This window comes from Meles meles, chromosome 19 (genome assembly GCF_922984935.1).
Source record: "Meles meles chromosome 19, mMelMel3.1 paternal haplotype, whole genome shotgun sequence".
Lineage (NCBI taxonomy): Eukaryota > Metazoa > Chordata > Mammalia > Carnivora > Mustelidae > Meles > Meles meles.
This window is the reverse complement of record NC_060084.1, coordinates 18,748,533-18,776,283: the sequence shown is the minus strand read 5'-3', so window position 1 is coordinate 18,776,283 and position 27,751 is coordinate 18,748,533. Positions and strand designations below refer to the sequence as shown.

At 43.1% G+C, this 27,751-nt stretch overlaps 1 protein-coding gene across 1 annotated transcript; it reads right to left on the bottom strand.

Moving 5' to 3' along the window:
• Positions 1-2,902: 2,902 nt before the first annotated feature.
• Positions 2,903-27,751, bottom strand: DYNC1LI2 (dynein cytoplasmic 1 light intermediate chain 2). Its single transcript, XM_045988371.1, has 13 exons — positions 27,486-27,751; positions 27,236-27,309; positions 25,054-25,170; positions 20,541-20,771; positions 15,219-15,388; positions 14,105-14,198; positions 12,953-13,088; positions 10,607-10,718; positions 9,736-9,795; positions 8,890-8,931; positions 8,372-8,489; positions 7,278-7,394; positions 2,903-5,882 (listed from the first exon to the last, which is right to left on the bottom strand). The coding sequence occupies exons 1-13, from the start codon at positions 27,590-27,592 to the stop codon at positions 5,785-5,787; spliced, it is 1,476 nt and encodes a 491-aa protein (XP_045844327.1). The 5' UTR covers positions 27,593-27,751; the 3' UTR covers positions 2,903-5,784.

The window sequence follows — 27,751 nt, the reverse complement described above, 5'->3', positions numbered from 1 at the left end:
GATAAAAACAACAGATGCACAGTTACTAATTGTAGCATTATGTACAAATAAGACCAGAAATGTCCTAAATGTCCACCTATGAGCTTGGTTGAATAAGCTATGTTATGTCTGCATAACTGAGTACTACGCAGCCATAAAAAAGGATAAAGGCTTGAAGACAGAAGACCGAACTCATATAAATCAACTTTTAGGTGCTATTAAGTGAAAAAAGCATATATTGTATGTCCACTGAAAAGGCCTAGATCCAACAGCATCCAGTAACATTCACTGTGCCTACAGTCTAGACCTTGGCTCTAAATACCAATTCCCACTAAAAAGAACCAGAACTCCTTGGAAAAGTAGCTAATTCCAGGTTAGAGGCAAGGAAAATGCAAGGTGAGCCGGAAACATCTTTCTGTGCCAGCAAGTAAGGAAATGCTCCAAGACCAATGGGGGCATATCAAAAGGACACAGCTGTATCTGACTCTGGTATCCAGTATATATAAAGAACTCTTACAGTGCAACAATAAGACAAATACCTTAATTTAAAAATGGACAAACGACTTGAAAAACAATTCTGAGAAGATATACAAATGGCCAATAAGTATATGAAAATATGTTCAACACCATTAGTCACTGAGATACCACTTTGCACTCATTAGGGTGGCTATAATTAAAACAAATGAAAACAAACAAGAAACTCCCAGAAAACAAGTGTTAGCCAAGATGTGAAGAAATGAGAACCCTTATATATTTTAAGTGGAAATGTAAAATGGTTCAACTGCTGTAGAAAATAATTTGGTGGTTTTTCAGTTAAAACGGGAATTGCCATATGACCCAGCACATACTTGTAGGTATGTGCCTAGAGAACATGTTTACACACAAACTTACCTATGAATGTTCCTAGCAGCATTACTCATAATAACAACTGAAAAAACCCAAATGTATATCAACTGATAAGGGGATCAAATGAAATGCAGTTTTATCCATTCAATGGGGCATTATTTAGCCACACAAGATCAAGTACTGGTACATGCTATGACACCAATGAACCTAGAAAACATGCTGCTAAATAATTGGGGGGGGGGCGCGGTTTGTGTGGAGATTTGAACTAAAGGTATGAGGTTTCTTTTTAGGATGATGGAAATGTTCTGGAATTTGATAGTGGTAGTGGGGGCTCAATATAGTGAGTATACTAAGAACTCTTCAACATTTTAAAGTGGTGAATTTTATGCTGCAGATTATAGCTCAATAAAAAGAAAAAAGGACACAGTTGGCTAAGGGGGTTTCCACTCATCAAATCTGGGGCAATTTGAGCATCAGAAAGAATGAGTTATTGGATTATAACACTCTGAATTACAAAACTCACAGCAAGGGCGCCTGGGTGGCTCAGCAGGTTAAAGCCTCTGCATTCGGCTCAGGTCATGATTCCAGGGTCCTGGGATCGAGCCCCGCATCGGGCTCTCTGCTTGGCTGGGAGCCTGCTTCCTCCTCTCTCTCTCTCTGCCTGCCTCTCTGCCTACTTGTAATCTCTATCTGTCAAAAAAATAAATCTTTAAAAAAAAAAAAATTCACAGCAAAAACCACCACCCAAAAAAGGGGAGGGAAGACAGAAAACTCTTTATATATGAATGCCAGCTAATAAATGCAGGAGGAATGATGGGATAAGAATACAGCCATTTAAGACTCCTAATGAGAGAACCGATTTAGGCAAGGATCATCAGTGGATGCTACAATGTGTAGCATGTGTAAAAGGTGGCTGAAGGGTGCCTGGGTGGCTTGGATGGTTAAGTGACTGCCTTCAGCTCAGGTCATGATCCCAGAGTCCAGGGATCGAGTCCCGCATCAGGCTCCCTGCTCCATGGGGAGTCTGCTCCCTCTGAACCCCTCTCATGCTCTCTCTCACGTCTCTCTCTCAAATAAATAAAATCTTAAAAAAAAAAAAAAAAAAAAGTGGCTGAAGACCAAGATACTCAATGGTACCACCCACAGTTTTCTGGACAGATCTAGGAGACACCACCTTAACCAAAGAATCAAACCCAACATCACGAACACAGGACAACCTGATGTGATGCCCTAGAACATACACAACCCCACTTACGTAGCATCCTTGCAAAAAACATTTAACCTGAATTGAATCATGAGGAAACAAAAAGACAAATCCATAATGTGGGATTTTCTATAAGACAACTAACCTGGACTTAGCAAATATATTTATGGGTAAAATGCCCTGTTTAAAATTTACTTTAAATGACTTAGGGAGGGAAAAGTGTATGCGTGCATGCATCTGTGTATGCACGTGAGAGAGAGAGAAGTGGAAAGAAAAACCAAATGTTTCAAAATGTTAAAAACTGGTGAATCTATGTTAAAAAAAAAAAAAGAACATAAGCATTCAATATACTTTCAACTTTTCTGTAGGTTTATAATTTTTCAAAATAAGAAATCAGGAGGAAATGTGTATTATAAATCAGTTTTAAAGAGCAAAAATTTAACATGCTTAAATGTAATAAACAGAAACTAGGTATCTCTAATACAACAAATGTGATTTTCTTGAATGTATTTTACTGTTCCCCACTTAAATCTATAAAAAAAAATTACAGTATAGTTACTCGAAATTCCTCTATGAAGCTTGAAGCTTCTAAATTAGTTAAGTAAAAGTAGTCCAATTCAATCGATAAAAAACTTATCTAAGAGGCAAGAAAATATGTTGGATAACTCACAAACCCCACTGTACTGTACCCAGCTTAGAACTGCACATACTTCAAAATATGGCTTCAAGATGTTTCTTCTTTAACAGAATTTGTTAAGTTTTAGTGAAAGAGGTATACTTTTTTGCTACATGGTAGACAGGCCATATGATTAGCAGACAATTCAACTTTTATCTCCAGTGAGATGATTTACCATAAAGAAAGCCACCAAAAACTGTAAGCAGTCTGGATTCGTGTTTATTGAAGCCAGTAATTAGAGACATCTTCTCTTCCAGCACTAGAAAGCAAGGTTCCGCATGACTGCATAACTGCATCCGGCTAGAGCCACACCCCTGGACTAAGGCTGGTGGGGGAATAATCTGCAGTCCTAATTTTAAGTTAAAAACACCAATAAACTTAGTATAGAGATGACAGTGAACTTTCACTTACAGCATCAACATTGTTAAGGTCATGATGTACAGAGCAGTCACTTTCAACTTTGTTAAACTAATAAAAAACAACAAAGTCTTCAGTTTAAATAGTGATTTGAAAATGCCAATCCAAAAAAAAAAAAAGTGCAAACAAAATTAAATAATTCTAGCAGCATACCCGTTGCATTTTTAGGAAAGACCAATTCATGGCCCTTATGGCCACATCTTCAAGGTTGGGCTTATTTCTTTGATTTTTCCATTTTAAAGACAAACAGCAGATGTAACCACTATAACATATATAAATAGTCATAAAATTGTCTTTAACAGTCTACCATACAAGTGTATTCTGCAAATAAAATGAGTTTTACTTTAAAAAGTAAAGGCTGTTTACTGTTCGGCCTTTGGTTCCACTGCTTGAAAACCCCCAAATAACAAAAAATATCTCCCCACCTCCCCCCCAAAAGAACCCTGCAGCTCCCCAAAGTTGGTAGACTTTGGCAACCACTGAGCACATGAAATTACACGCACCAGTGTCTTCTGTTACTAGGAGCATCCACTTGTCATGAGAAACTAAAAGTGATCTCCAAGAAACCTTCCCTCACAAGACAGGTGTCTTAGCATTTCATCATTTTATATTGACACAAAAGTGCTTTTCAGTTTAAATGACAAAAAAAATTTTTTTTAAAGTAAAACTTTGCATTACAATTTGAAATCACACTGTATCCCCTGTAGGCATGTGCCTTTCCAATAATTCTTTCTTGTTTCTGAGGTCACTCATTTTGCCCCCACCCCCACCCCAGCTGCTGTGGAGAGAGGGGTTAAGTGACCCCATCAGTGTGGCCACAGCTGTTGAGCATCTATTGGTCACTACACCACAGCTATCCTTATACAGTCAGTTTACTGTCATTATCTGGACAATCTAGTAATCAGAAACCACAATACATTTAAAAACAAAAACTGAATTTAAAAAGGGGTGAAAAAGTGTATTTTTAACAATAAAGCTGGCACAAGGAACATGTTTCTGTTTGTCGGAAAGGCAACTAAATACTCAGCTTTCTCCTCAACAGTGTTCAGACCTTTACAAAAAAGCAATTCAAGACAGTCTTAGAGTCTTGTCTTGTTATATAACACAGGATATTAAGTTATGCCCAGTACTCTGTTAGTGGTCAGTCAATGTGGTATGTAAAAATAATGACATTAGGGAAGTTATGCTCAGACACAGTACAACAAACATTCATATAAAAAAAAGTAAACTCCACATAAGTGAACTGTGGTTTTTTTCCCTTGGTTTGACAACAAATGTTTTATACATTAATGGTAGTGTTTGCATTCAAATGTTCTGTCACATATAAAATTAAAAGTGCCATTTCAAATCCACAGAAATCATTTCCAGAATGGTGGTATGACATGACGATGTGTATGAAATTTGCCCTAAATGGAAACACTGAAAACACTTATTTCCATAAGAAAAAAAAAACAAAAAACAATGCTACACTTTATGAAAAACACAAACAAGAGAAATGTATCATTTCCATTTTCAATATAAAACATTCACACTTATTTGTCCATCTGATAGCACTGATCAGACCAGAGAGCTAGGACAAGACCCTTTTGCATCAATGGAACTCCGTGAAGGTTTCCACAGACCGTAAGGCAGGGATTGGTGCAGGCCAATTCAGAGTGCAATTACATTACAAACCTCCCTCAAACTTTCTGTAGCACATTGCATTATGGTAAAATGAGAGGCTGGTTACCCATTCGCTATTAGTAGACCAGCCTGTGGTAGTATAAAAAAATTTATTTTAATTTAAAAAACAAAGCAGGAGCTATTTAGAAAACAATTCAAAGTAAACTAATTTTGTAACTGCTGACTTTAAACATACCCCACAGTGACTGTCTGCCTGATGCAAACCCGTGGAGCCTAGCACGTCCCACGAGACATAGCCTGGGCCACACACATGACTGTGAGGCAGCCGCCATCTTCCCCCCCGCCCCCCCGCCCCGTGTCAACTCCACCTGACTCAGGCATCCCCACACTCTACACATCTGTCATAAGTTAAAGATGCATTCAGAACAAGTCTAATTCCCATTTTTCTTAGTGTTTAGTCTGGAAATGTTTTTTTGATTTTAAGCCTTAAAAATGATTATTTGACTTTCTACTGACCACACAGTATTTACTCACACTGCTCATCTCTGCCTTCCTCATCTCCTTCAACATTCGGCTTCCCCACCATCACTTCTCTCATTCCTCCTTTCAGTCTTTCTCTTTCCTGGACTTGCTGCCCCTTAATCTGCTTCCCAAGAACAAGTGAATTTGCTAACACGCAACTGGTCAGACTAACCACCCTCTGATCAATGATTTCCTGGTCTCATTTGCTCCACCCTGAAAGAAAGCAGGCCTTCTTCCTCTCATCTACCTTCCCTTCCACAAGAAGCCCAGCTACACTTGCTTCCCACGGGAGAGCCGCATGCCTGAGAGTCCAAGGGTTATCCTTAACAAAGGGGTCTGACATGTAACCTTCCTAAATGTGCATTTCATACTCGGACGAGTCAATGAAGTATTTTTTAAGTTCATCTCCCCTGCCCCAAAAAACTGATAGCATGTGCCATATCAGAAACATCCTTGTCTTAGCAGATCAATATACATAGTTATTTGGTCATTTTACATATGCACTTTTTAAGGAGGATCAGGCTTCATTTTCTGTTGAGTTTGTTACCATGGAGTCTGGTTTTCGAGTCATTCTATCCAGTTCTTCCTGAACATTTGTCAACACAGTCTTTTGTCCTTGAAAAAAAAAAAAGTCAGCAGTGACGGGGGAAATTATTTTCCTAAAAGGAACATTTAAAATTACACAGACTTCTGTAATTATTTGTGGCGATACCAACCTCAGTAAGAATAAAAGCAAGTCTTTTTTCAGTGCGATGATTATAAGGAGATCCCCTAATTCAACCCTTCTCAATTCCAAACATCACAGGTCTGCGTTCCTTGGATACATAACTGCCCCCCGACTAGGGATGCCTTCGTGCCAAATGTAAGGGCCTTTCTGAAAACACTCTTACACCCAACTCCAACCCCATGCCCTGTCATCACCTCCTTCTTAGAGGCGGTATGTAAGTTTCTGGTATACCAAAAACTACTTTCTGTGCCTCAGAACAGGTGTTTAGGTTTTGTTTTTAACTACAATACTCTAACTCACATGGGTAGTCCGGAAACACCATGTTTCAGTAAGAATATAAGACTAAGGCCAGACATTTCAATACTGCACAAAGTCAGTCCTCATATTCTTTTGTTATCAAATGCTAACTGAGGCCTGGAAATGACCCTTATCTCCTATCAGGGGATATGAGCCTGCAGTCTGGGCTACCAGACCCAACTGAGATTAAGAACTGAGGAGTCCCTGAAGGTCTGGCTGACCTAAGCATGGAGTGATCTCCTGCCGACCTCCTCTCATCTGAAAACACCAATTAGGGAAAATACTGTATTAACATTTCTTATGGTCAACAGAAAAGTAAAAGCAAAAATCCTTATGGTTTCAAGCTTCCTGGCAAAATGGGTAATTCCCAAGGAACTTGGCTCTTCTGTTTCAGAGGCCTCCAAGACACAGACTTGCCCTACTGCCCACAAGGAAGGACAGGAAGGGGGCTTCCACAGAGAGGAGTATGTGTGACAAGTGGGGAGCTTCATGGAGGAGGAAGGACGACCCTCCAGTGAGACAGGGAGGGGTCATAGGCTCCAGCTCATGGCAAGACTAGGCACAGTGAACAAAAATCTTTATAAAGCATCACAAAATACTAAATATCATAAATAAAGTATCAATGTTACACTCTTGACCATGACCTCCCATGAATAGCTCTGACACCATAGTCACATGTACAGTTTAGAATGTACCTCAATTCACCCAGCAGTCAGTTCCTGAGAACCCAATGTACATAAATTCTACCTTAAATGTAGAATTTATTGCCAATGTGCCAAGAAAACCTGCATGCTAATAAGGTAATCCTACTGTAAAGTGTACTGCACGGTATAAGGTGGGGAGGAGCTTACTTGCTTGGCTGCTCAGAACATGGGGGATCTGCACATCAGGTGAAGGCAGACGCTCCTGTACACTCGCGCCCCCCACCCCCACCTCCAGTGCTGGTCAACCACAAGGATCAAAGGTCTCCAAGGGCCCTTCGGTACCTGACTTCTTGGCTGTGCTCTGCACACCACTAGCACCAGGACTGCCAGGAGAACCTGTCTTTTTACTCAGCAGGCTGTTGAAGAAGCTGGCCAACACACCTTCACTTGCGGCATTATCTATGGAAACATTAAGAAAGCCAGCATCACACCACTGGACGACTCAACACCACCACAAAACTAGTTTTCAGCTTGGAATTATCCATTTGTGGCTATCATCTTCCCCACACACTAAGCACTTTCATTCAGTATGATTCCTTATATACGGCTAATGCCAAGACTAAGTACATGTTAGCATGATCAATTAAGTGCAAACCTGTTTACATTTTCTATCTGTTTAGGGACATAATATAACTCATGTTCCACATCATCTCCCTGTCTATGAAGCAGTGTTTTTCAAAGTTTTATAAGCTCTTTTTTTTTTTTTTAAGATTTTATTTATTTATTTGACAGAGAGAGAAGTTACAAGTAGGCAGAGAGGCAGCCAGAGAGAGAGAGGGAGAAGCAGGCTCCCTGCTGAGCAGAGTCCCAATGCAGGATTCCATCTCAGGACCCTTAGATCATGACCTAAACCAAAGACAGAGGCTTAACCCACTGAGCCACCCAGGCGCCCCAAAAAATGACTTTTTTAATTTTTTTTAAGATTTTGCTTATTTATTTGACAGACAGAGGTCACAAGCAGGCAGAGAGGCAGGCAGAGAGAGAGAAGAGGAAGCAGGCTCCCTGCTGAGCAGAGAGCCCGATGTGGGGCTCGATCCCAGAACCCTGGGATCATGACCTGAGCTGAAAGCAGAGGCTTTAACCCACTGAGCCACCCAGGTGCCCCCAAAAATGACTTCTTATGTTGTATTTCTCTCTGAAGGAACCCACATGGCCTAACTGGGGTCTTAGATGCAAAGGTCACTGATTCCAACAAAGGGACAGGCCTTGGTCCCTCTCAACTGTGAGCCCCCTCCCTTTGAGCGAGAAAAAGGGGAAAGCAGCCCCTTCTTGGGAGAAGCTAACAGCCCAGCTGTCATGAGTCTCCACCTTTGAAACCTAGTCACCCAGGCCCTTCAGGCCTAAGACTAAGCACTCTCCAGAGATAGGATACATACTTTTGATGTTTGGGTCCGGCTTCTTTACTGATGTGCCTGGGGAGGCGCTAGGCACACTGGCTGGCCCTCCCCGGCCCTGAGTTCTTGGGGAGCCAGAGGGTCCTCTTGCAGGGGATTCCTAAGTCCAAAACCAGCCCAAGTTACACAGAGGCATAAAAATAACAGGAAATACATATTCCAAAAATGAAGACATTCTCTACAGGATATTTTTCAGTCTAGGGAGACAGGTGGCAGGACTGGGAGTTTGTTCCAGTTCAGTCTCTTTCTAGACTTTAGTTTCTCCTTAGAGAAGAGATATCAAGATAATAAAGCCTGTTCACTCTATTTCCCTGAGCTATATTCCTTCATCAGACATTTCCTGAGTCCTTATTATGTTCCTGGCCCTGGGCCTTCAGAGAAACCAAATTCCCTTGAAAATACAAAAACCCACACAAATATAGGCTCTTAGAAATAATGGCATGAAGTTTGAAGACACCTACAACACTGGGGCTTGACCCTGTTTGGTTTAAGGTACTCACAGAGGCTCTCGTAGGCGTGGCTGGCTGCTTGGCAAGAAGTGACTGCAAAGAGAGGGACATATTGGCCATTAACCAAGGCCTGCAGAATGCACTGAAGAAACACTTCCAGCGCACTCTGCAGAAACACTTACTTCCCAGTGTTCCACTAGGGGGCGCCATGAACAACAACCAAGCCATAGATTTTATATTATGCATGCAGAAAGTTTAAATTCAGCAATTTGGTATATATTGAAAAAAATAATCCAAGTAACCAGTTCTGGAGCTAAGGAAGCAAGGAGGGCACAGAAGGCAGGACCAGTTGGCAAAAGAACCATCAACACCCCAGCCCGCTGAGCTGCCTGCATCCATCAGGCAGACCCGGGACAGGGCTAAGAGACAGGTCTAACAATACTGCTAGTAAAACAGAAAGGTGAGACTGGGTTTCCATTCCCAACTTTCAGCTTGGGGAAGTTACTCTCCTCACCTAAAAAATGGATATGTCAGCTCTCCTGCCTTATGCACAGGGCTGTGTGGAGCCATGTAAAATAATGGAAGTGAGGTCAAGGCACTTGGTAAACTGTCAATACAGGAGGTATTATGCCAGGAAACCTAGTTTCCAGAGAGAAAAGTCACTTAAAATGGTACTAAACCTCACACTGCTGAGAATCTGCAAGCAGGCAGGGGATCACCTGAGGCAAACAGTCTAACCCCTACTCTGTACCAATGCTAGAAATGGGAGGGAACAAGGAGACCTGGTTACAAGCCCATTAATGCTGCAAGCTCTCTGTGATGGCCTCAGCCTCACCCCAGGGGCTGGCATTTCATGCATGAGAAGGTCTCTGCTCTGGCCTCACGGGTTCTTCTTACCTGTTGTTTCATTAGGAACACCTGCTCATCTTCTGCTGCCAACTCTTTGTCATGGACCAGCTGTGAAGTGAAGTGACATACTAATTTGTGGTTACAAGGCAAGAACACCCAAACTACTATCAAAATTCTCAATGAAAGAAGAATCCTGGGCTCGGGTCTCAACACGGGACAATCCTGGGGAGAGTCCCTGCTGCAACTGCACCATTATGTTTTTCCTAGTCTGGAACCAACTCTGTTCCAAGACCAGCCTTGGTATGTCATATTTAAGTCTGGCAGGTTCTAAACACATCCGAGATCAGGACCTAACCCTAACCCTAACCCAGCAGGTCAGAGAAGCACAAGGATCTCCTAAAAGTTATCCAGAGGCAGTGGTGGACTGTCAGAACTTAATGGGAAACTTCAGCCCAACTCCATGTGGGCACTCCATCATTCACGCCCCACCACCTGGAGCCATTTACTTAACACCAGACTTGAGGGGCACCTGGGTGGCTCAGTGGGTTAAGCCTCTGCCTTTAGCTCAGGTCATGATCTCAGGGTCCTGGAATCGAGCCCCACATTGGGCTCTCTGCTCGGCAGGGAGCCTGCTTCCTCCTCTCTCTCTGCCTGCTTTTCTGCCTACTTGTGATCTCTGTCTGTCAAAGAAATAAATAAAATCTTTAAAAAAAAAAAAACAAAAAACAAAAAAAACCAAAAAAATCAGACTTGAGCTGGCTTTTTTTTTTTTTTTAAAGGCCCTTGGATTACTTTTTTCTTCCCCTGAAAGTGGTTCAATATGCAAAACATATTTTCCTTATAAGTTTCTTGTCTCTCAAAACAAAGAAACCTCCAACAAAACACAAACCCTACAACTTGAAGTGACTGACACAGGTACCTTTCTCACAGGTGGTTTCACAATAAAATCTTCATATGCATCTTCTGGCTTCACAGTTGTGAAATTTTCATGTAAAATTGCTATTTTCTTTTCATTGTCCCAACCTGCAGGTCTAAAAGCAAGGAAATGGGGATTGATTTGCTTCTCCTGGGATTGTCTCACAGCACTTAAGACTTTAGAACACATTCCAGGTTAGAGAGGGCTCTCAGATGAGAGCCTTTCCCACAAGATCTGGTCTGTAGCTGCTGGGGCTGGCCTGTAGCTTGTGGCAGACAAGTCAACGTTTAGTGCCAGCACAACCCATCAGCTTGACATCGCAGGTCCTACTCCAGACTGAGCTCATGGGGCCCAATATCCAAGGAGCCAAAATGAGAGCCTATGGACTACCCATGCTGACCCACAGGAAGTGCTCAGAGCTTTCACACGGCTCCACCCAGAAGAGCAAGGACACAATGGGGCCTTACTCTGACAACAGAGATGTAGAGAACAGCATAGAGGACAGAGCTCAGGATGAGACTGTTTGTCTTGGGCTTCAGTGCAGAGGACCTCTCTCTGAGAACTCTTCTGAAGTTTTCTTATGGACTGCTTCATTAATGTTACTGATGTGGGAAGATACAGAGCAAAGGAGGGCACTAGGGCACCTACACTCACCTGGGCCCCAAAGCAAAGGGACGCAAGCAGTCCTTGAGGCTCCTACATGGGTGCTGCCCTGACTGATTTCGCTAAGCAGGATGGCACCCAGGTTCCATTAAGTTATGCTGCAGTAGCCTACATTCCCACCAAGCTCTCCTGGTGCAGCGTTGGTGGAATAGTGGTGAGCACAGCTGACTTCCACCAGGCTCTCCTGAAAGAGCAACTGCAAAAAGCCCTACACAACATACTTTTGAACTCTACAAGCTGTACAAAATGGCACCTGATTGTTCTCGCAGGACTTCCTTTCCCCACATAACCCCTGCTTCACAGCTCTGTGACCAAACCGCATTCTCAACCAGGGTACTCCACCCTGACTTCAGGAGCTTCCAAACAGCTAAACTACCAACAGGATCAAAGACACAAAGGGACAAGGTGTGATCAAGATGCCACCAGGACCCAAGGGGGCCTTCGGAAGCTATGAGATGCTTCTCCTCTCCACAACAGCCCCAGTCCCCAATCCATCTTCCTGGGCTTCCTGTTCCTCAGGATTCCAAGTGATTTGGGCACTCACATACCACTCACCAAGCTTGTGTCTTTTTTGCCTGCCTGATTGCTCTGGACAACAATTCTCTAAAATCCATCTTGGGCTCTAGCTTTGCCATCCGTAAGCAGCCCGATCAGGCTCTCCCCGAATGTCCAGGAAGCAACCCTATTCAGTCCCCACAGCTCTTGGCTTTCACATCTTCAGCCTTCTCAGAAACTGTCCCTCCTGCCCCTCCACTCCTTCTGGCCTGCTTGGCACACACACTCAGCCTTCCACCATCACCCCCTCTGTTCTCCCTGCCACATTGCCTCCACTACCCCATTACTGCCCCACCCCTGCCCTCTAGTCCTGTGTGTAGGGACCACATCTTGTTCGTTTCAGCATCCTTAGCATAGAACCTGGGCATCTAGGAAGTGCTCAGTAGTTCCTGAAGAACTGTAATTTCCAAGTCAAGAGAATATTTAAGCTTAAAACACCAATCTACTAGCACAAGTCCTCTCGGAGGCCACACAGCATGCATCCATTGGAAGCACACTCATGCATCCAAAACGCTCATCATTCTCCAAGGACAGAGAGACACAAACTGGAGCAAACAGGTATCCAAATCTCTGCCCAAGACCATCAGCCCCAGTAGCTCCTAAAATATGAAATGCCGAAAACCCAGTAAGTATTCAGTATAGCTGAAGTCCATGCCGACTAGGTCCACCAGTGAAGGTGCTTGCAATCTTCCCGACCAATGGGCAGAGAAATCAAATACTTCAATATAAGAGATCAGGCTCCCCAAAGTCCAGTTCCCTACAGTTCAACTCCCTCCTCCAGCCATTATTCTATCAGAGCTGACAACTGGCAAAAAAGGCTAGCTTAAGTTTTGGCACCTTGCTCTCAATGAAGAAAGGCAGCACCCTTGGCCTCACTTCACCTACTTCCCGTAGAGGCAGAACGGCAAGTCATCTGGAGAGGAGCTGGGTATATCTATCCCCTGTGAGGTCCAGCCCAAGCACTTCACCCCAAGGCAGCAGAAAGCTGGCTATGTACAACAGAGACAGAAGGAACCTCACTTGGAAGGATAAAATGTGAAGGGCCAAGTGATAAAATGCGAAGGGTAAATGTACTATAAAAAGAAGCATTTAAAACAAAAAAGGATTTGAAATAACCTATATGGAACTCACATAAAAACTGCATCCTTTTCCACAACTAAGGCAGGTGTGATAAAGTGGAAGCCATATGTTTTATGAACAATGTACTTATACAATAAGTCGAGATTTTTCTCCTCCTTCACTGACGTATAAATCAAGGCTGCTCCATCTAATCAATCTGCTTAAGGAAAACAAATTCATTGCAAAAAGATAAAAGCAAACACATGCAAGCATAATCCTCAAAGTACTACTCACAGGTGACCAGCTTTTGATCAATACATGATCACTAGAAAGCATTAAAACTTTTAAAACTAAAACAGTAATCATAACAGATGAACATGTCAACTGCAGAGAGCATGTCAATGCTGGCAGACCATGCACTTCATTTAACACACAGACTGCTACTTTTTGATCCATCAGGCTGATTCCTAAGCAGTCAAGTTAATGGCTCTGAGGTTAGCGCAGAAAAACACCCTCAGCATATCCAAGGTACACAGATTCATTCCTAGACAGATGTGCACATGGGATCCAGTTTATTATTAAGCACATCAAAGACATGGGTACCTAACGTGTAGCAGCACCCTTCAGAGCTGGACAAAACAAAAGGCCCGGAGGAAGTTGTAGGGACCTATCCCTCTTCCCCATATTCCAGAGCACAGGTCCATAGCACCAACTGCTATGTTTCTATTTTTCTGTAAAAATATCCTATTTTTACAGAAGTAAGACTCAAAAGACTGCTGACACACTATTTCTCTCAAGGACAGCACACGACAAACACGACAGCACACGAAAAACTGTGTGGCATCGAAACCAATATTGTATTGGGTAATTTACTTTTTTTTTTGCAAAAAAGCAAAGTTTAAAAAGACTTCCAAGATATGACAAAAGTAGTTTGGTAGTTAAGACTACCCATATCAGCTTTCTTCTTACTATGAAAGCCTTATTAAATGTAGAGCATTTTAAAAAAAAAAGTGATGAAAGACACAAATTAGTACGTCCCAAATTCCAATACAGTAAAATACAAAATTAGTAAAAAGTTGTACATAATTTCTCCATGGCAGAAGACTGTTCTGAATTCAGGAAGTACTTGAGCTTTCTGAAGATGCCCCGTCTGGACAACAGCCTGGCTTGGCACAGAGCGGGGAGTTTGTGTTCTGATGCCCTGACACGGCGTTCCAAGGATACACTGGAGGCAGAACCTCCGTAGATGTGACTGGATGAAGTCAAAGTGCTCGTCCCTGTAATCATGCTCCTTCTCCAGGACACTCACCGCATCACACTGCAGGGATGGCAGAAAGAGAAAGGAGTCATCCTTTTGCTTCTCTCCCTGCTGAGATGGGAATAGCATCATCTTTAAAGTTTCATAGTTCCAAAGAATAAAGCCATAGCCAAAGGTCTAAGCATTAACTAGACAAGAGTCAAAAACAACTGGGAATTTTTCCTTCACCCTGGACCACACTTTCCAGAGCTGTAAAGTGGGGACCGAACAGTCTGATCACCTCACAGTTGTTCTAAGAATTAAACACAGTCACATCAGAAAGCAGGCCCATGGGACATGGCTATGCACTGCACACTCCATAGGACTCCTGTTTCACAGAATATACTGCAAATGGCACACTTTGTGATTGAGAATAAATTACTTTTGAAACCCAAAATGTTGTGTGTGTTTTAAGTGTATTTATTTATTTAAATAATCCCTACATGCAATGTAGGGCTCAAACTCATGACCTGAGATCAAGAGCCCCAGGGTCTTCCGACTAAGCAAGTGAGGTGTCCAAAAACCCAAAACAACTTTATTTCTCTCTGACTGAACTTTTCATTCCCACGTCATCATTCTATAGGGTAAAAGAAATTGAAACTTTGCATTCCCTTCCTTCTTTTACTATTGAGTGTTATGTTCCTTTCTGAAAATCATCTAAAATCCAACAGATTTTATGAGACCAAAACCCTAAAGAATTCTGCTCTTATTATTATTTTTTACCATCAACTTGGGCTAGACCAACTGGTTCAGAGAACCTTAAAACTGCTTTTAGTTTTAAGTTTGAATCACTCAATAAAGCTGACAGTGCTTCATGGAGAGATTAACTCAAACTATGAACAAATTGAGTGATGTCATGTTTCCAGCAACAACACTACATGACAATATTCTCTAGCCTGACCTATTCAATGTACCTTAATGAATCCCGAATTAGTACAATTCTCCCTTAGGAAGACACGCAAGTAAAGCTCCTTAGTTTCTTTCAGATGGTGACTGTACACTGGCCAAACCCAGCCAGATTTACAATTCCCTGGCACATACCTTTGTGCATACCACCAACACTGGGATTCCCAGGTTATGAGTCAGCATATTGTCACCAAGAGGCAAGGCAACATTTTCTTCATCAGGACCTGACGTCAAAGGTCCTCTTCTCTGTGGGGAACCTTGACAACCTTCTTCAGGCTCAACATAGTCTTGAAAATCTTTCACAACTACAGGTGAAAAATGGAAAAGAAAATCACACACAAATAAAAAACGCACATACCAGTTTTAGAAAACCAAAAAAGGCAGTAATAAGCACAAAACATAAAGTCACGACAAACTTCCCAACTCTACTCTACTGTGATATTAGGGATTTGAAGGTAGTGATACAAAATCCCAATTCTGAAACATTCAGTCTGTAACTTCAGAGCAGCAAAGACATACCCCTGGACATCTTGAAATAATAAAAATTTTAAAATTATTCAACTCTTAAACAGGTTTTAATTTTTTTATTTACCTATTCTTTTTTAAAAGATTTTAAGTAATCTCTACACCCAATGTGGGGCTCAAAGTCAGTCACGATATCAAGAGTTGCATGCTCTACCAAATGAACCAGGCGGGTGCCCCTTAAACAGGTTTTAAAAATTTCTAAGGTTTTAATACTTTCTATTATGAAAAAAGCCACATTTCTTATATATCTAATATTTTTAAAAAGTAAGACTAGTAAAACCATCTGAATTCCACAAGAGCATGCTGTTTCCACTCAGCTGACACATATCTGCACTAAGGAGCGAGGCCGGGCTTGGCCAGCCCATCCACATCTCTTCATCACCCTCACTCTTGTGGACTCAGTCTCATCTTTCGAAGATCCTGAGTCACTGTGCAATGCTGAACAACCTGTTCCGGCCTAGCACACAAAGAAGTCAGCAGTATAACGTTGACTTCTTGGCACAGGCAGTTACTACTTCAGGCCAAGAGTGCAATCCCACAGGAGCGCCTTCAGGCTGAGAATGGTCCATGGCCCTGGTGAAGCTAAGTGAACACAAAGCTCACAGACCCACAGCTTTTCATGGGTACTTCAAGGCTTACATGTCAGGCCAGAAAACAAGGATATGATACTTAAAGCTACTTTGAGCTAGAGCAGCAAACATGAAGCTGTATACCCTCTATACCCAATGGGACAAAAGGACCAAAATGCCTTTTAGTCTCATCCACAACATGCTCATTAAGAAAATGCAAATAAACGGATTAAAGAGAACCTAAAGAGAGGTGCACATACTACTCTTCTTCATCCACAGAACAGGTTTCAAACATTTTTTTAAATATATTTTTTAAAGATTTTATTTGACAGACAAAAATCACAAGTAGGCAGAGAGGCAGGCAGAGAGAGAGGGGGAAGCAGGCTCCCTGCCAAGCAGAGATGTGGGGCTCGATCCCAGGACCCTGGGACCATGACCTGAGCTGAAGGCAGAGGCTTTAACCCACTGAATCACCCAGGTGCCCCGTTTCAAACATTTTTTAAGGGAGGCAGAGGCAAAGGGAGATGGAGAGGGAAAGAAGCTTTTAAGATTTTATTTGTGAGAGAGAGAGCACACATGCATACAAGCAGAAGGAGCAGTGCAGACAAAGGGAGAAGCAGGCTCCCTGCTGAGCAAGGAGCCTGATGTGGGACTCAAACCCAGGAACCTCGGGGATCATCCCTTCCCTGAGCCAAGGCAAATGCTTAGCCAACTGAATCACTCAGGTGTCCCACAATTTCTCTTCATTAAGCTCATTCATATAATTTCATTGTCAATATAAACAGTCAAGAGATCTTTACTGTATTTTGAAAAAAAAGATCACTGAAGGGTTTTCTGATGAACTTAGCATGGCTGTTGAAGGATTTTGAAGAAATCAAAGGTTCTCAAATTTTCTCCCTGAAAGCATTTTTTTTTTTTTTTAAAGACTGAATTTGGGCACCTGGGTGGCTCAGTGGGTTAAGCCTCTGCCTTAGCCCAGGTCATGATCTCAGGGTCCTGGGATCGAGTCCCAAATCGGGCTCTCTGCTCAGCAGGGAGCTTGCTTCTTTCTCTCTTTCTCTGCCTGCCTCTCTGCCTACTTGTGATCTCTCTCTGTCAAATAAATAAAATCTTAAAAATAAATAAATAAACAAATAAATAAAAAGATCGTATTTATTTATTTGACAGACAGAGATCACAAGCAGGCAGAACAGCAGGCGGGGGAGGGGGGATGCAGGTGCCCCGCTGAGCAGAGAGCCCCATGCGGGGCTTGATTCCAGGACCCTGGGATCATAAGCTGAGCCGAAGGCAGAGGCTTTAACCCACTGAGCCATCCAGGTGCCCCCCCTGCATTTTAACAAATCTTCAAATCAATAGAAAATAAAATGCCTTAAGTCTGGGTAATAACTATGACGGCCCAACATCACATAAGGCACTCAACCAGGAATTCCAAGAGAGTGAGCATGGCAGAGCCTAGAGCAAGTTACAGGTCAGCTAAGTGGCTATGGGAAGTGAGGCAGGGCTAGGGCAGCTCCAATGGTGAGCTCCAGGAAACTCCGTCACCCAGTGCCCTGCATGAACTGCTGTATTCTACATATGCCAGGATGTAAAAATAGTTGGGAAGCCCGGGGTTAGACTGACTTAATTATGGCTATCCAGCAACTGTAGGACACACGTGTTTTTAATAACTCAGCATTCTAGAAAGTAAGTTGGAAGGCAAAGTAAGTGTCCATAACATAGAGGTTGGTGAAAAAGGAGGATAAAAACATAATGACCATGTAATTCAGGTAATAAAATGTGCATTGCCCTTAGGGTGCAGACATGTCACAGTATTAGCAATTTCTCTTCCAATGGTGGGTGGCCAATATTTCACAGTCCACCTGGGGGTCCCCCTTTAGCATCTCATGGGAGTGGGAAAGGGAAGGAGATCAGAGTGCTCTACCCTAGCTGCTGCCCCTCTCTCTTTTCCCTCCTACCTCACTGATCACCCACTGGTTCCACAATCCTGAAAATGTCCCACAGAGAGCACCTAATCTTTTTTCTCTATTTGATAAACAAGGGAAGCCCAGACATAAAGCAGGAAAGACTAATCTACACAAGCACCACCTTCTAGCAGCTCTGGGGTTGCTCTACCCTCCCCCATCACCGCCAGTCAAACAGATGCCATAGACTCAGGGCTGCTGCGGAACCAAACCTGAAAGAGTGGCCCACCATGGAGCAGCATTCCAAACTCAGCAGACTGGAGACTGGTGTTGGATTGGAACAAGGCTGGGTACAGCCTTACTCATTCCATACAAAACCTAGAGTCCAACTGATCTGCAAAGCAGGAGTCTGATGAGCAAGAAGATGGCTGACTGCTTTATGAAAACGTAACCTAAAGCCAGCACTAACAAAGGCACTCCTTCAACATGCAGCACAAAGGCATGACTACCATCCAAACATCTCAGAGGAAGGGCGGTGAAAACAACAGAGGCCTTCAGAAGGATAAGCAGAGTCAGGAGGCATGGACGTGGTTCCAGTAATTGCTAGTTACCAGCCTGTGTCCTCTCTTCCCTTCTTCCTTATAACCAAACCCAACCTTGATACACAGAACATGTGGCCATTCAGAACTACATTTCCCAGCCTCCTTAGGAAGACAATAGGCACACACCCTTCAGCCCCTTTTTCCTCTTCCTCCATGTGCTGTCTGGAACATAGATGTGAAGGCTACAGCTCTAGTTGTCCAAAGGAAGAGAACCACACCCTAGAGATGACAAAGCAATAAGCAGAAGGAGCCAGCATCTTTGACCTGCCTTCCCAGAGCTGCTTTCCAGGCCTCAACTGCTTACCTCTGGATTTCATTTATAGGACAGAGAAATCAACTTGTCTTGTTTAAACCCCTGTTATTTTGGGTTTTATGTCACAAGCAGCTGAAACTAATCCTAAGTGACAGACATCAATGACTAAGCACAAAATAAATTTAATAGTTCATGGAACTACAAGCTCCCAGGAGCAAGCATCTTGTCTGCTGTGTGCATCTCTGATGCCTAGAACAGACCCAGCACAAGACAGACACTTTTCCTATCTGGAAAAGAACACATTCATTTTACTTTTTTGTTTCAAAAGTATTCACAAGGTTATAACACTAAGAAAACAGACTCAGAGACTGACATCTTCAGGGTATTAACCCATTAATCTGGGCAAGACGCTAAATGGGCAGTGAAAGACAAAGAGCTCTTCAGCCTCAGAACTATTCTAAGAAGTTGTCTTTAAGGTCTCTATTCCAGGGGAAAAAGAGGCATTATCTAGAAAGGTCACTGGTTGAAGACAGATGAGCTGAGCTGCATAACAACCACTGTAGAACACATGCGGGTGACCTAGGAAACACACATGCCCACAGCAAACCAAAGATTTAGATGTTAAACTCCCATTTTAGCTAATGTGGGACAAGAACAAGAGGAATTTATGATAGGAAGACACATAGCCAGAGAGCTGATTTAGAAAGCACATCAAAATTTCTGAACCCTTCCGCCAGTAAGTGTGAAGATCCTGTGTGCCATGCCCTAGAAGCCCTTATTAATTCACTAAAGAGAATGATGTCATCCTGTGGCAAAGAGCCAGGCTGAGCCCAGCCTGCCCTGGCCAAGACTGCTGCTGCTGCACACGGCCACAGCCCCAGCCCCTGCCCCTCCCATTTCCCTGGCAAGTGGACAGAAGCTGATGTAAGTGCACAGAAGCAAGGGAAAGGAAAAATAAGCTTCTGAATCACAGTAAGGAAAAACAAAACAAACTTCATTTAATTTGAAAGTTCCCTGTTGTCAAAAGGACTTGGGTGTCTTAGTCTCAAAACAGCCTTTCATTTTAATGACAAAAAAATGACCTTCCTATTTCTAACTAAAATCATACTTGCTGAATCTCAAAATGAACTAAGGTAGAAGCTGAAAGATTTGTCTTTTGTAGGGCTTCCTTTAAGCCTGACAATAAGAGAGTCCAGGGGGCCTCAATGGAATCCCAGGGCAATGGACTCAAGCTGCAGATCCCACGTTAAGTCTCCACACCCACTGATGCTAACTCAGCAGCCAGAGTAACAGAGAAATGAAAAGACCCACAGAACTGACTCAAATTTGAGAGGCGAGGAAAGAACCCTTTTTTAAAAAGAGAACCAATGAAGAACAAGGAATATGGATTTGTTCTACTTTCTTCAACTGTGATGCTTGAGAATAAGACTGCTTTAAATACTTTTTGACTACTGAATTTACAAGAGCAATTCTGAAATAAATGGCACAAACAAAACCACATACTCCGTAACGGAAGCTTTGTAACCTCTTGACTGAAAAGGAAGGTGGCTTGAACCATCCATAGACACTAGTGAATTTTCCAATTATGAAAATCCTATTGTACTTACACTTCCGTTCTAGTTCCCTCATTTCTTCTGGTGGAATTTTCATTTTATCAATGTGCTCACGTAAAACACTAGCCCATTTCTGTAGAGATTCCATCACGGTCCAAGGCCTAGACATGTCTGCGACAAAAATGACCAAGGTCTCCGGCAAGGATTCAGCAGAAACTGCAAACTTCAGCAAGCCTTTGTGGTATAAGTCTCCATCCAGAATCCACACATTGCAGCGTGTGTGATCTGAAAAAAGGAGTAAAGTTAGGTTACTACCTGACAAAAACCATCAGCACAGCTGAAAAAAAGCCACATCAAGAACTTGAGGAGCACCTGGGTGGCTCAGTCAGTTAAGCATCTGCCCCCGGCTGAGGTCATGATCTTGGGGTCCTGGGATTGAGCCCTGTATCAGTGCATCACGCTCCCAGCTTAGTGGGGTCTGCTTTTTTCTCTCCCTCTACCCTCCCCCTGCTTCGCTGCTTGTGTGTGCTGTCAAATAAATAAATAAAATCTTGAAAAAGAAAAAAAAAAAGAAAACTTGAAGGTGACAGCCACAGAATTCCAGGCAAAACCAAAAAGAAATCCTAATTGGAAAAGAACCCAAGTGCTCAGTGAGCAGTAACCCTTGGTCAAGGGGCCTGGTGAACTATCTACACTTTAAAAATTTTTTAACTACAATAATATGTTATATCCACATCTAAAGAGATTCCAGCAACGTCTGAGGAATAAAGAGTGAAGGGCATTTCAGCTCTCAATAAGAATCAAAAGATACATATAAAAGCTAAAATGTTCACTGGTCAACTGCACCACAGTCTACGTAATCCATTCTCAGTTATCAGCAATCTATGGCGCTATAAGCTGTGCCGACCAGCCTGCGGTTAAACAAGCTCTTCTTGTCATGCACACTAAACAGGGAGTTCACATACTACAAAGGGTGCCAAAGAGACAGGATCTTTGTGTTTAAATGCTAAGATAAAATTATTACATATAAAAATTGAGGTATGAATTATTGGATGCTGGTGATATTAAGGAATTAGTTATTTTTGGTATAATAAGAATATAGTTATCTTTTAGGGGCACCTGGGTGGCTCAGTCCGTTAAGTATCTGCCTTTGGCTCAGGTCATGATCCCAGGGTCCCTGCCTGTGCCCTCACATTCTCTCTCTCTCTCAAATGAATAAAAAAATCTTTAAAAAAAAAAGTCCCTATTTTTAACAAACATATGGAAGTATTTGTAAACGAAATGATACAATGTCTGAAATTTGCTTCAATATAATCCACTGTGGAGTGAAAGGAGAAGCAAGTTAGAGTATAGTTGAAATAAAATTGCCACAGAACTGTTTGAGGTAACTGTTCAAGGCAAATAACACATACACTGGGTTTCATGATCCTAAGTCTACGTTGTACCTATTTTTAAAGGTTTTTCCATAATAAAAAGTTGAACATACATACATACAAATGTGCAATTAACTGACATTTAATGAAACACATGATTCCAAAATTATACCTGGATGATCGAACCACAGAAGATGTCTCCATAATGATAACCTATTTTAAAAAGTTTTTAGTTTTCATTTTTGAGAAATATTTTTTCAGAAAAGTACCTTGAGTGAGAACTCCTACAACCAGTATCGTTTCACGAATTTCTTTCCTAACAAACTCCAAAATACACTCTAAAAACCCATGTTCTGTTAGCTATCCTTTTTTGTGTTAACTGATTCATTAAAACAAATGCTGTTAAAAATGTTATATTCATGACCATTTCAACAGTATAATAAGCTATCTGCATCTAATTAAACTTTTAAAATTCTAATACACTTTAGACAGTGGTTTTGGTTTGGGTTCTGTGGATGTCTTCAAAGATACTGCTCTGTACCTAAAGCCCACTGATTTTAATGTCTACCCCTCACCAGGCATGGTTCCTTTCTTCAGCTTCTCTTCCACTGCCCACTACACATAATCACTCACTTAAATGGAGATCATACACACCACATGTGATGTTAAACCGATGCCCAGAACTCTGCAGGCAGTGGTCCTCTGACACATCATGTCCCACCACAAACCAGGGATAAGCCAGAGACCATTTTCTCTACCTGTGTGATTGTCTGCAAAATGTATTATTTATAACCCACTCACACCAAACAATAAAAAAGACTAAAAAAGACTGCTGAAAGATGTATAACTAACTACTGATAAGGACAACTCCTCCAATCTAAAAAAGACCTGCAAGTAGGTGGCCTAAAAATGCCAGAGACCAGTAAATTTTTAAGGCAACCTTAAAGAATCTGAAATAAATGTTAATGGGTTCTTCAACTCAAAGGCAAGTGAATATTGGTTAATATGATGCTTTGGGATGATATGTATTTACATCATCTTGATTCAAGCAGATTCACAGAATATCTACACCAGGCTTTGTACTTTCAAAATGGTACAAGAGCTACTACTGTGTCTCAAGTAGTTGGCGACACCTAATACATGCCACCTCTCATTCCATCAACCTACAAAACAGTACTATTACCCAATTCTACAAACGAAGAAAAGGAGGTGTGGAGGGCTTAGGTCAGTCACAACTGGTGATTATGGAACCAGGACTCTGAATCAGTTCTGGTGGCTCCAAAACCCAAGCACTTTCCATAATAACCATGCTGCCCAACAAAAACAGGATGCAAGACTCAGACAATATGAAGCCCTCCAAGCTTGGCTCAGTGGCCCCTCAGTCCCAAACTTACTCACATTGATGCTGGTGGGCCCAGCTGGGCACCCAAATGCCTGTCATCCTTACACAAGAAGAGCCCTCCGCACCAGGCCTACCTCCTACCTTTCTGTCACAACTTTCAGGCAACGTTCAGCATGGCAAAGGAAGCTAGGAGAGGAGGAGCAGGAACCAAGTCTCTGGGGTTCTAAAATGACCGCTAAGTTAACTTTAACACAATGCATGTCTCAAAGGTTTAATAAAAGAGCCTTATCCATGACTTCTATCAAATGACTCTCGGAGATCAAGAATTATCCTGGTCCATCTTCTTCATTTTAGCGATAAGGAAATGGGGAACCAGAGGTGGTGGGATTTGCTCCCCTATATAATCACCCTTATACTGTGATCCTTACTATTTAAATGGGTAAAGGCAAATATAAAGCAATCTAACACACGGGGACGCCTGGGTGGCTCAATTGGTTAAGCAGCTGCCTTCGGCTCAGGTCATGATCCCAGCGTCCTGGGATCAAGTCCCACATCGGGCTCCTTGCTCAGCGGGGAGATTGCTTCTCCCTCTGACTCTGCTTGCCACTCTGTCTTCCTGTGATCCCTCTCTCTGACAAATAAAAAATAAAATCTTTAAAAAAAAAAGTAATCTAACACACGTATTTCACCTGTAGGTAAAATAACCTTCTACAAATGAAGAGACCTAGGTACCAATGATTATTCGTTTTAGAGCCAGTCATAAAGCTTAAAAGTTTACAAAAGAGGCATTACTGAGTAGTGGTAGCCAAAAATAATTAATCCAATCCAACTCATCATGATACTTTTAAGAAAGAATTTTTTAAAAATTTTATTTATTTATTTGATAGAGAAATCACAAGTAGGCAGAGAAGCAGGCAGAGAGAGGGGGGGAAGCAGGCTTCCTGCTGAGCAGAGAGCCTGATACAGGGCTCGATCCCAGGATCCTGGGATCATGACCCAAGCCGAAGGCAGAGGCTTAACCCACTGAGCCACTCAGTTGCCCCACGAAAGAATTTTTAAATAATAGCTAATCTTTATAACAGTGGTTATCATTTACTTTTAATATTCTCAACTACCCTGTAGGTAGAGACTATTACTATCCATTATCCTTATCTAGAGATAGGAATTAAGAGAGAACATCATCTCCAAGCCTCTTATTTCCTCCGCTGAAAGAAACACAGGAAATTAGCATTTCTACATTGCCACAAAAAGACTCAGAAAAATGCTACTGTAATATCTATTAAGCTGTTATTCTCTGAATCATACCAATTTCAGATTCTCCAGTAGGACGTGGCAAAGTAACAGTGTGCCCAAATCAGTCTGCCAAGCATTTCTCTCATAGAAAGGTCCAAAGCATTTATGCTTTTATTTTTTCCAAAGCTTTTAAGAATATCTTTTTTACTACCTTTATGTGCATTTGAAACTTTACCTTCAATATCTCCTTTTAATTGGGGGCTACCCAGAGCAATAGTTAACGGTCCCAATTCCTCATTTTTATTAACATACTCTAAAAAGGAAAAGTGAGTAGGGGAGCCTGGTCATCTCAGTTGGAAGAGCATGCGACTCTTAATCTTGGGGCTATGAATTTGAGCCCCATGATGGTGGCAGAGATTACTTAAAGAAATAAACTTAAAAAAAAAAAAAAAAAAAAGTGGATAAAGTCCTGTAAAGACATATGCTTCATCTGTTCCCCGTGACTAACTCTCTTAGAACTAAACAAAAAACTGAGAATGCCTAGACACATCACAGGAGCCACAACCATGGGATCTGAGACATGCATAAGCCCCTTAACACAGATCAACATTTCACTTACCATCTCGGTCCTCATCATGGACGCTGAGGTAGAGATACTCTAGGCCTCTTCCTTTTTTGCCATGCTCAGCTCCTTGAAGTTTAGTCATGAGGGTTGTTTTCCCAGAGCCATCTTCACCTACAAATGATATACATAAGAAGGCAAAGTGTGCCATTTATTCTAGGCAAGGATGGGGAGTCACTTGTTACACAAGTGACAACTGAGAATTTCACACAAAGCCTGCTGCTGAGGTCTCACCTGCATTCATCATAACAGAGCAGGCTTTGCTTTAAGAGTGGTTGAGGAGGATGGTGATAAAGGTGGCAAATTCTAAGATCTAAAATGACATTACTGCAGTCATCCTTATTCCACAGTCATTCCTTTATCACATGGAATAAGGCAGGGCCACAGGCCCTATCTACAATTTATAAGACATGCAGTGCTCACTTCGGCAGCATATATACAATTTTTAAGACATGCATTTGGAGAAGTGAAAGTAAAGGTGGAGTCAGTTTCTCACAAAATAAACTTTTACTGTAAGAAAAGCAAGAAATCTTCAAAATATATAATTAACCTTAAAGCCCAGGAACTTTGACCTAGAAAAAAAAGTCTGACCCTGCCTCACCATCATGAAGAATAGAAGCTATTATTCACTTTTGATTTTAGTACCTCTCTTTCATATGCCATCCTGGAGGCTAGGAAACTGATGAAAATAATTACAGACCTGAGCAGAACTCTTAGGCACAGTCTCGGTAATTATCAAGCACCTCCTCATTCCCCTCCCACCAACTAAAAACCACCCCACCCCCGAAAAAGAAACCTTAAACATTAAAACAAACCACCACCCAGAAACATTACTAAGCACCCCTGGGATTTAATAATATGGAATTACAGGACATGAGAATGGAGAGGCATTCCATAGATCAAAGGCCTCCTCTCCTTTCCCCATGCCACTACCCCATTCAGATACTCCACATTCCATCTGGGCCATGGTGAACACTTGACAGCCTGACTTCAATACCTGCTCATTTTTGCCACCAGTAACTCTGCTCCCAGAATTCCCTTTCTAAAGCACATATCTGGTGACCTTGACGCTCCACTTAATGAAGACCTCTGAAGGTCCTCTATTACCTTCTGTAGTGACCATCACCTAAAATCCATAAACTTCTCTTAAACACACTGAGAAAGTCACCCTAACAGTGATCGCCAGGAGGATGAGGATGGAGGGGAAACAAAAGACCCTTGAGATTCAGGGGCCTCCAGTAAAAAGCAACAACTCTTCAGTCTTCCAAATCTGCCCCCAACTTACTTCATCCATCACCTTCCACAAGGAGCTTCTGGCAGCTTTCAACCCCCCACACCCTCCTGTCACCTCTGTGTTCCCGCAAACACTAACCCTCTGTGCCCCTGCATGTTGACATCCTTCAAAACACCTGACCCCAAAACATCAAACTATGTGATGCTCCTGCAATAATCTTGCCATGCCAATATGGTGTAGCACAATTACCAACACGTTAGTCTCTCATTAACCTGAGGTTCTCGTGCAAAGTCTGAAGGATGTCTGTGCTGTCTCCGTGCCCAGCCTACAGGAACCACTCAATCGGTTCTCTGGATGAATGAACCTGACCAAACCCCCTCACTTGTAGAAGGAACGAAGACCAGATACACTAACAGACGTGACCCAGGTAACCCAGTAGTAAGGGCTGCAGCGAAGTCCCTAGTAAGGACTCCAAGACCTACTGTCATTTGCAGAGTCTCCCCAACTGTCCACTACTCATGAATATGAAGGAGTGACCCCGGTGTCATCTCTAGCCCTGACCCCAAGTCACCTCGTTCCCCTACCCCCTTCACCTAATGTTCTCATATTCTCTCCCCCATCCTTACACCAGCAATTTGGTGAACTTCGAGGCTATGAAGGCAGGAAATCAGAGGCATTTAAAGCAAGGTTGATGTTGCGGCCAAGTGACTAAGGACTGTGCCGACAACTCCATGCCAGCATCACTTGACTCTCCAAAAGAGATATCCCAACCTCAAGCAGGTGGACTTGGCCACGTTCCGGCTGTCCAGCCAGGATCTCCAGCCCTCCCGGGCGAGGCAAGCCGCGCGGACAGACGGGAGGTGAAAGAGAGGCTGGGACCTGTGAGAGGGGCGCCCATCTCGCCCACCCCAGCTCCCCGGGCAACGCCCCGCCTCCGATGCTCACCGAAGACCAGGATGTTCTTGCCGGACGGCAGCTTGGACCTAGCGCGGGTGGACACCTCGCTCAGGATCGAGGACCTGTGGGGACAACAGCGGAGCGGTCAGCCCCGGGACTAGACTGGACCCGACTGGACCTACTCTGCCCGCGACGGCCCGTCAGACTGTCCGACGGTCCAGCCCAGTCCGGCCAGTTCCCCGCCCGACCGCGCCCTCCCCGGCCCAGCCGGCTCAGCTCGGCCGCCTCGCGGTCTTACCATAGGCTCTGGCCCTCTTCTTCCTCACTGGTTAGGTCGCCGGCGGCCGCCACCGCGGGCCCGTTCGGGCCCAGCAGCAGCTTCTTCTCCACCCCCACCGGCGCCATCTTGCCAACTGCAGCCACAAAGAGGGCCCTCCCCCGGGCCCGCCGAGGACCCGCGAGGACCCTGGCCGGGCCGCCCGCCGCCCGCCGCCCCCCCGCGCCACACCTCACGCCACCCGCCCTGCAGGGTCCAAGCCGCACGCCGCGCCCCGCCCCGCCGGG

What these genes read in the sequence shown, in the direction of transcription:
- DYNC1LI2 (XM_045988371.1), bottom strand. Translation starts at nt 27,592, where the DNA reads ATGGCGCCGGTGGGGGTGGAGAAGAAGCTGCTGCTGGGCCCGAACGGG. An exon ending in TGTTGGTGGTATGCACAAAG is followed by an intron (nt 14,199 to 15,218) that starts GTATGTGCCAGG and finishes CCATCCCTGCAG; the next exon opens with TGTGATGCGGTGAGTGTCCT. An exon ending in ACGGAGGTTCTGCCTCCAGT is followed by an intron (nt 13,089 to 14,104) that starts GTATCCTTGGAA and finishes CAGATTGATTAG; the next exon opens with ATGGAGCAGCCTTGATTTAT.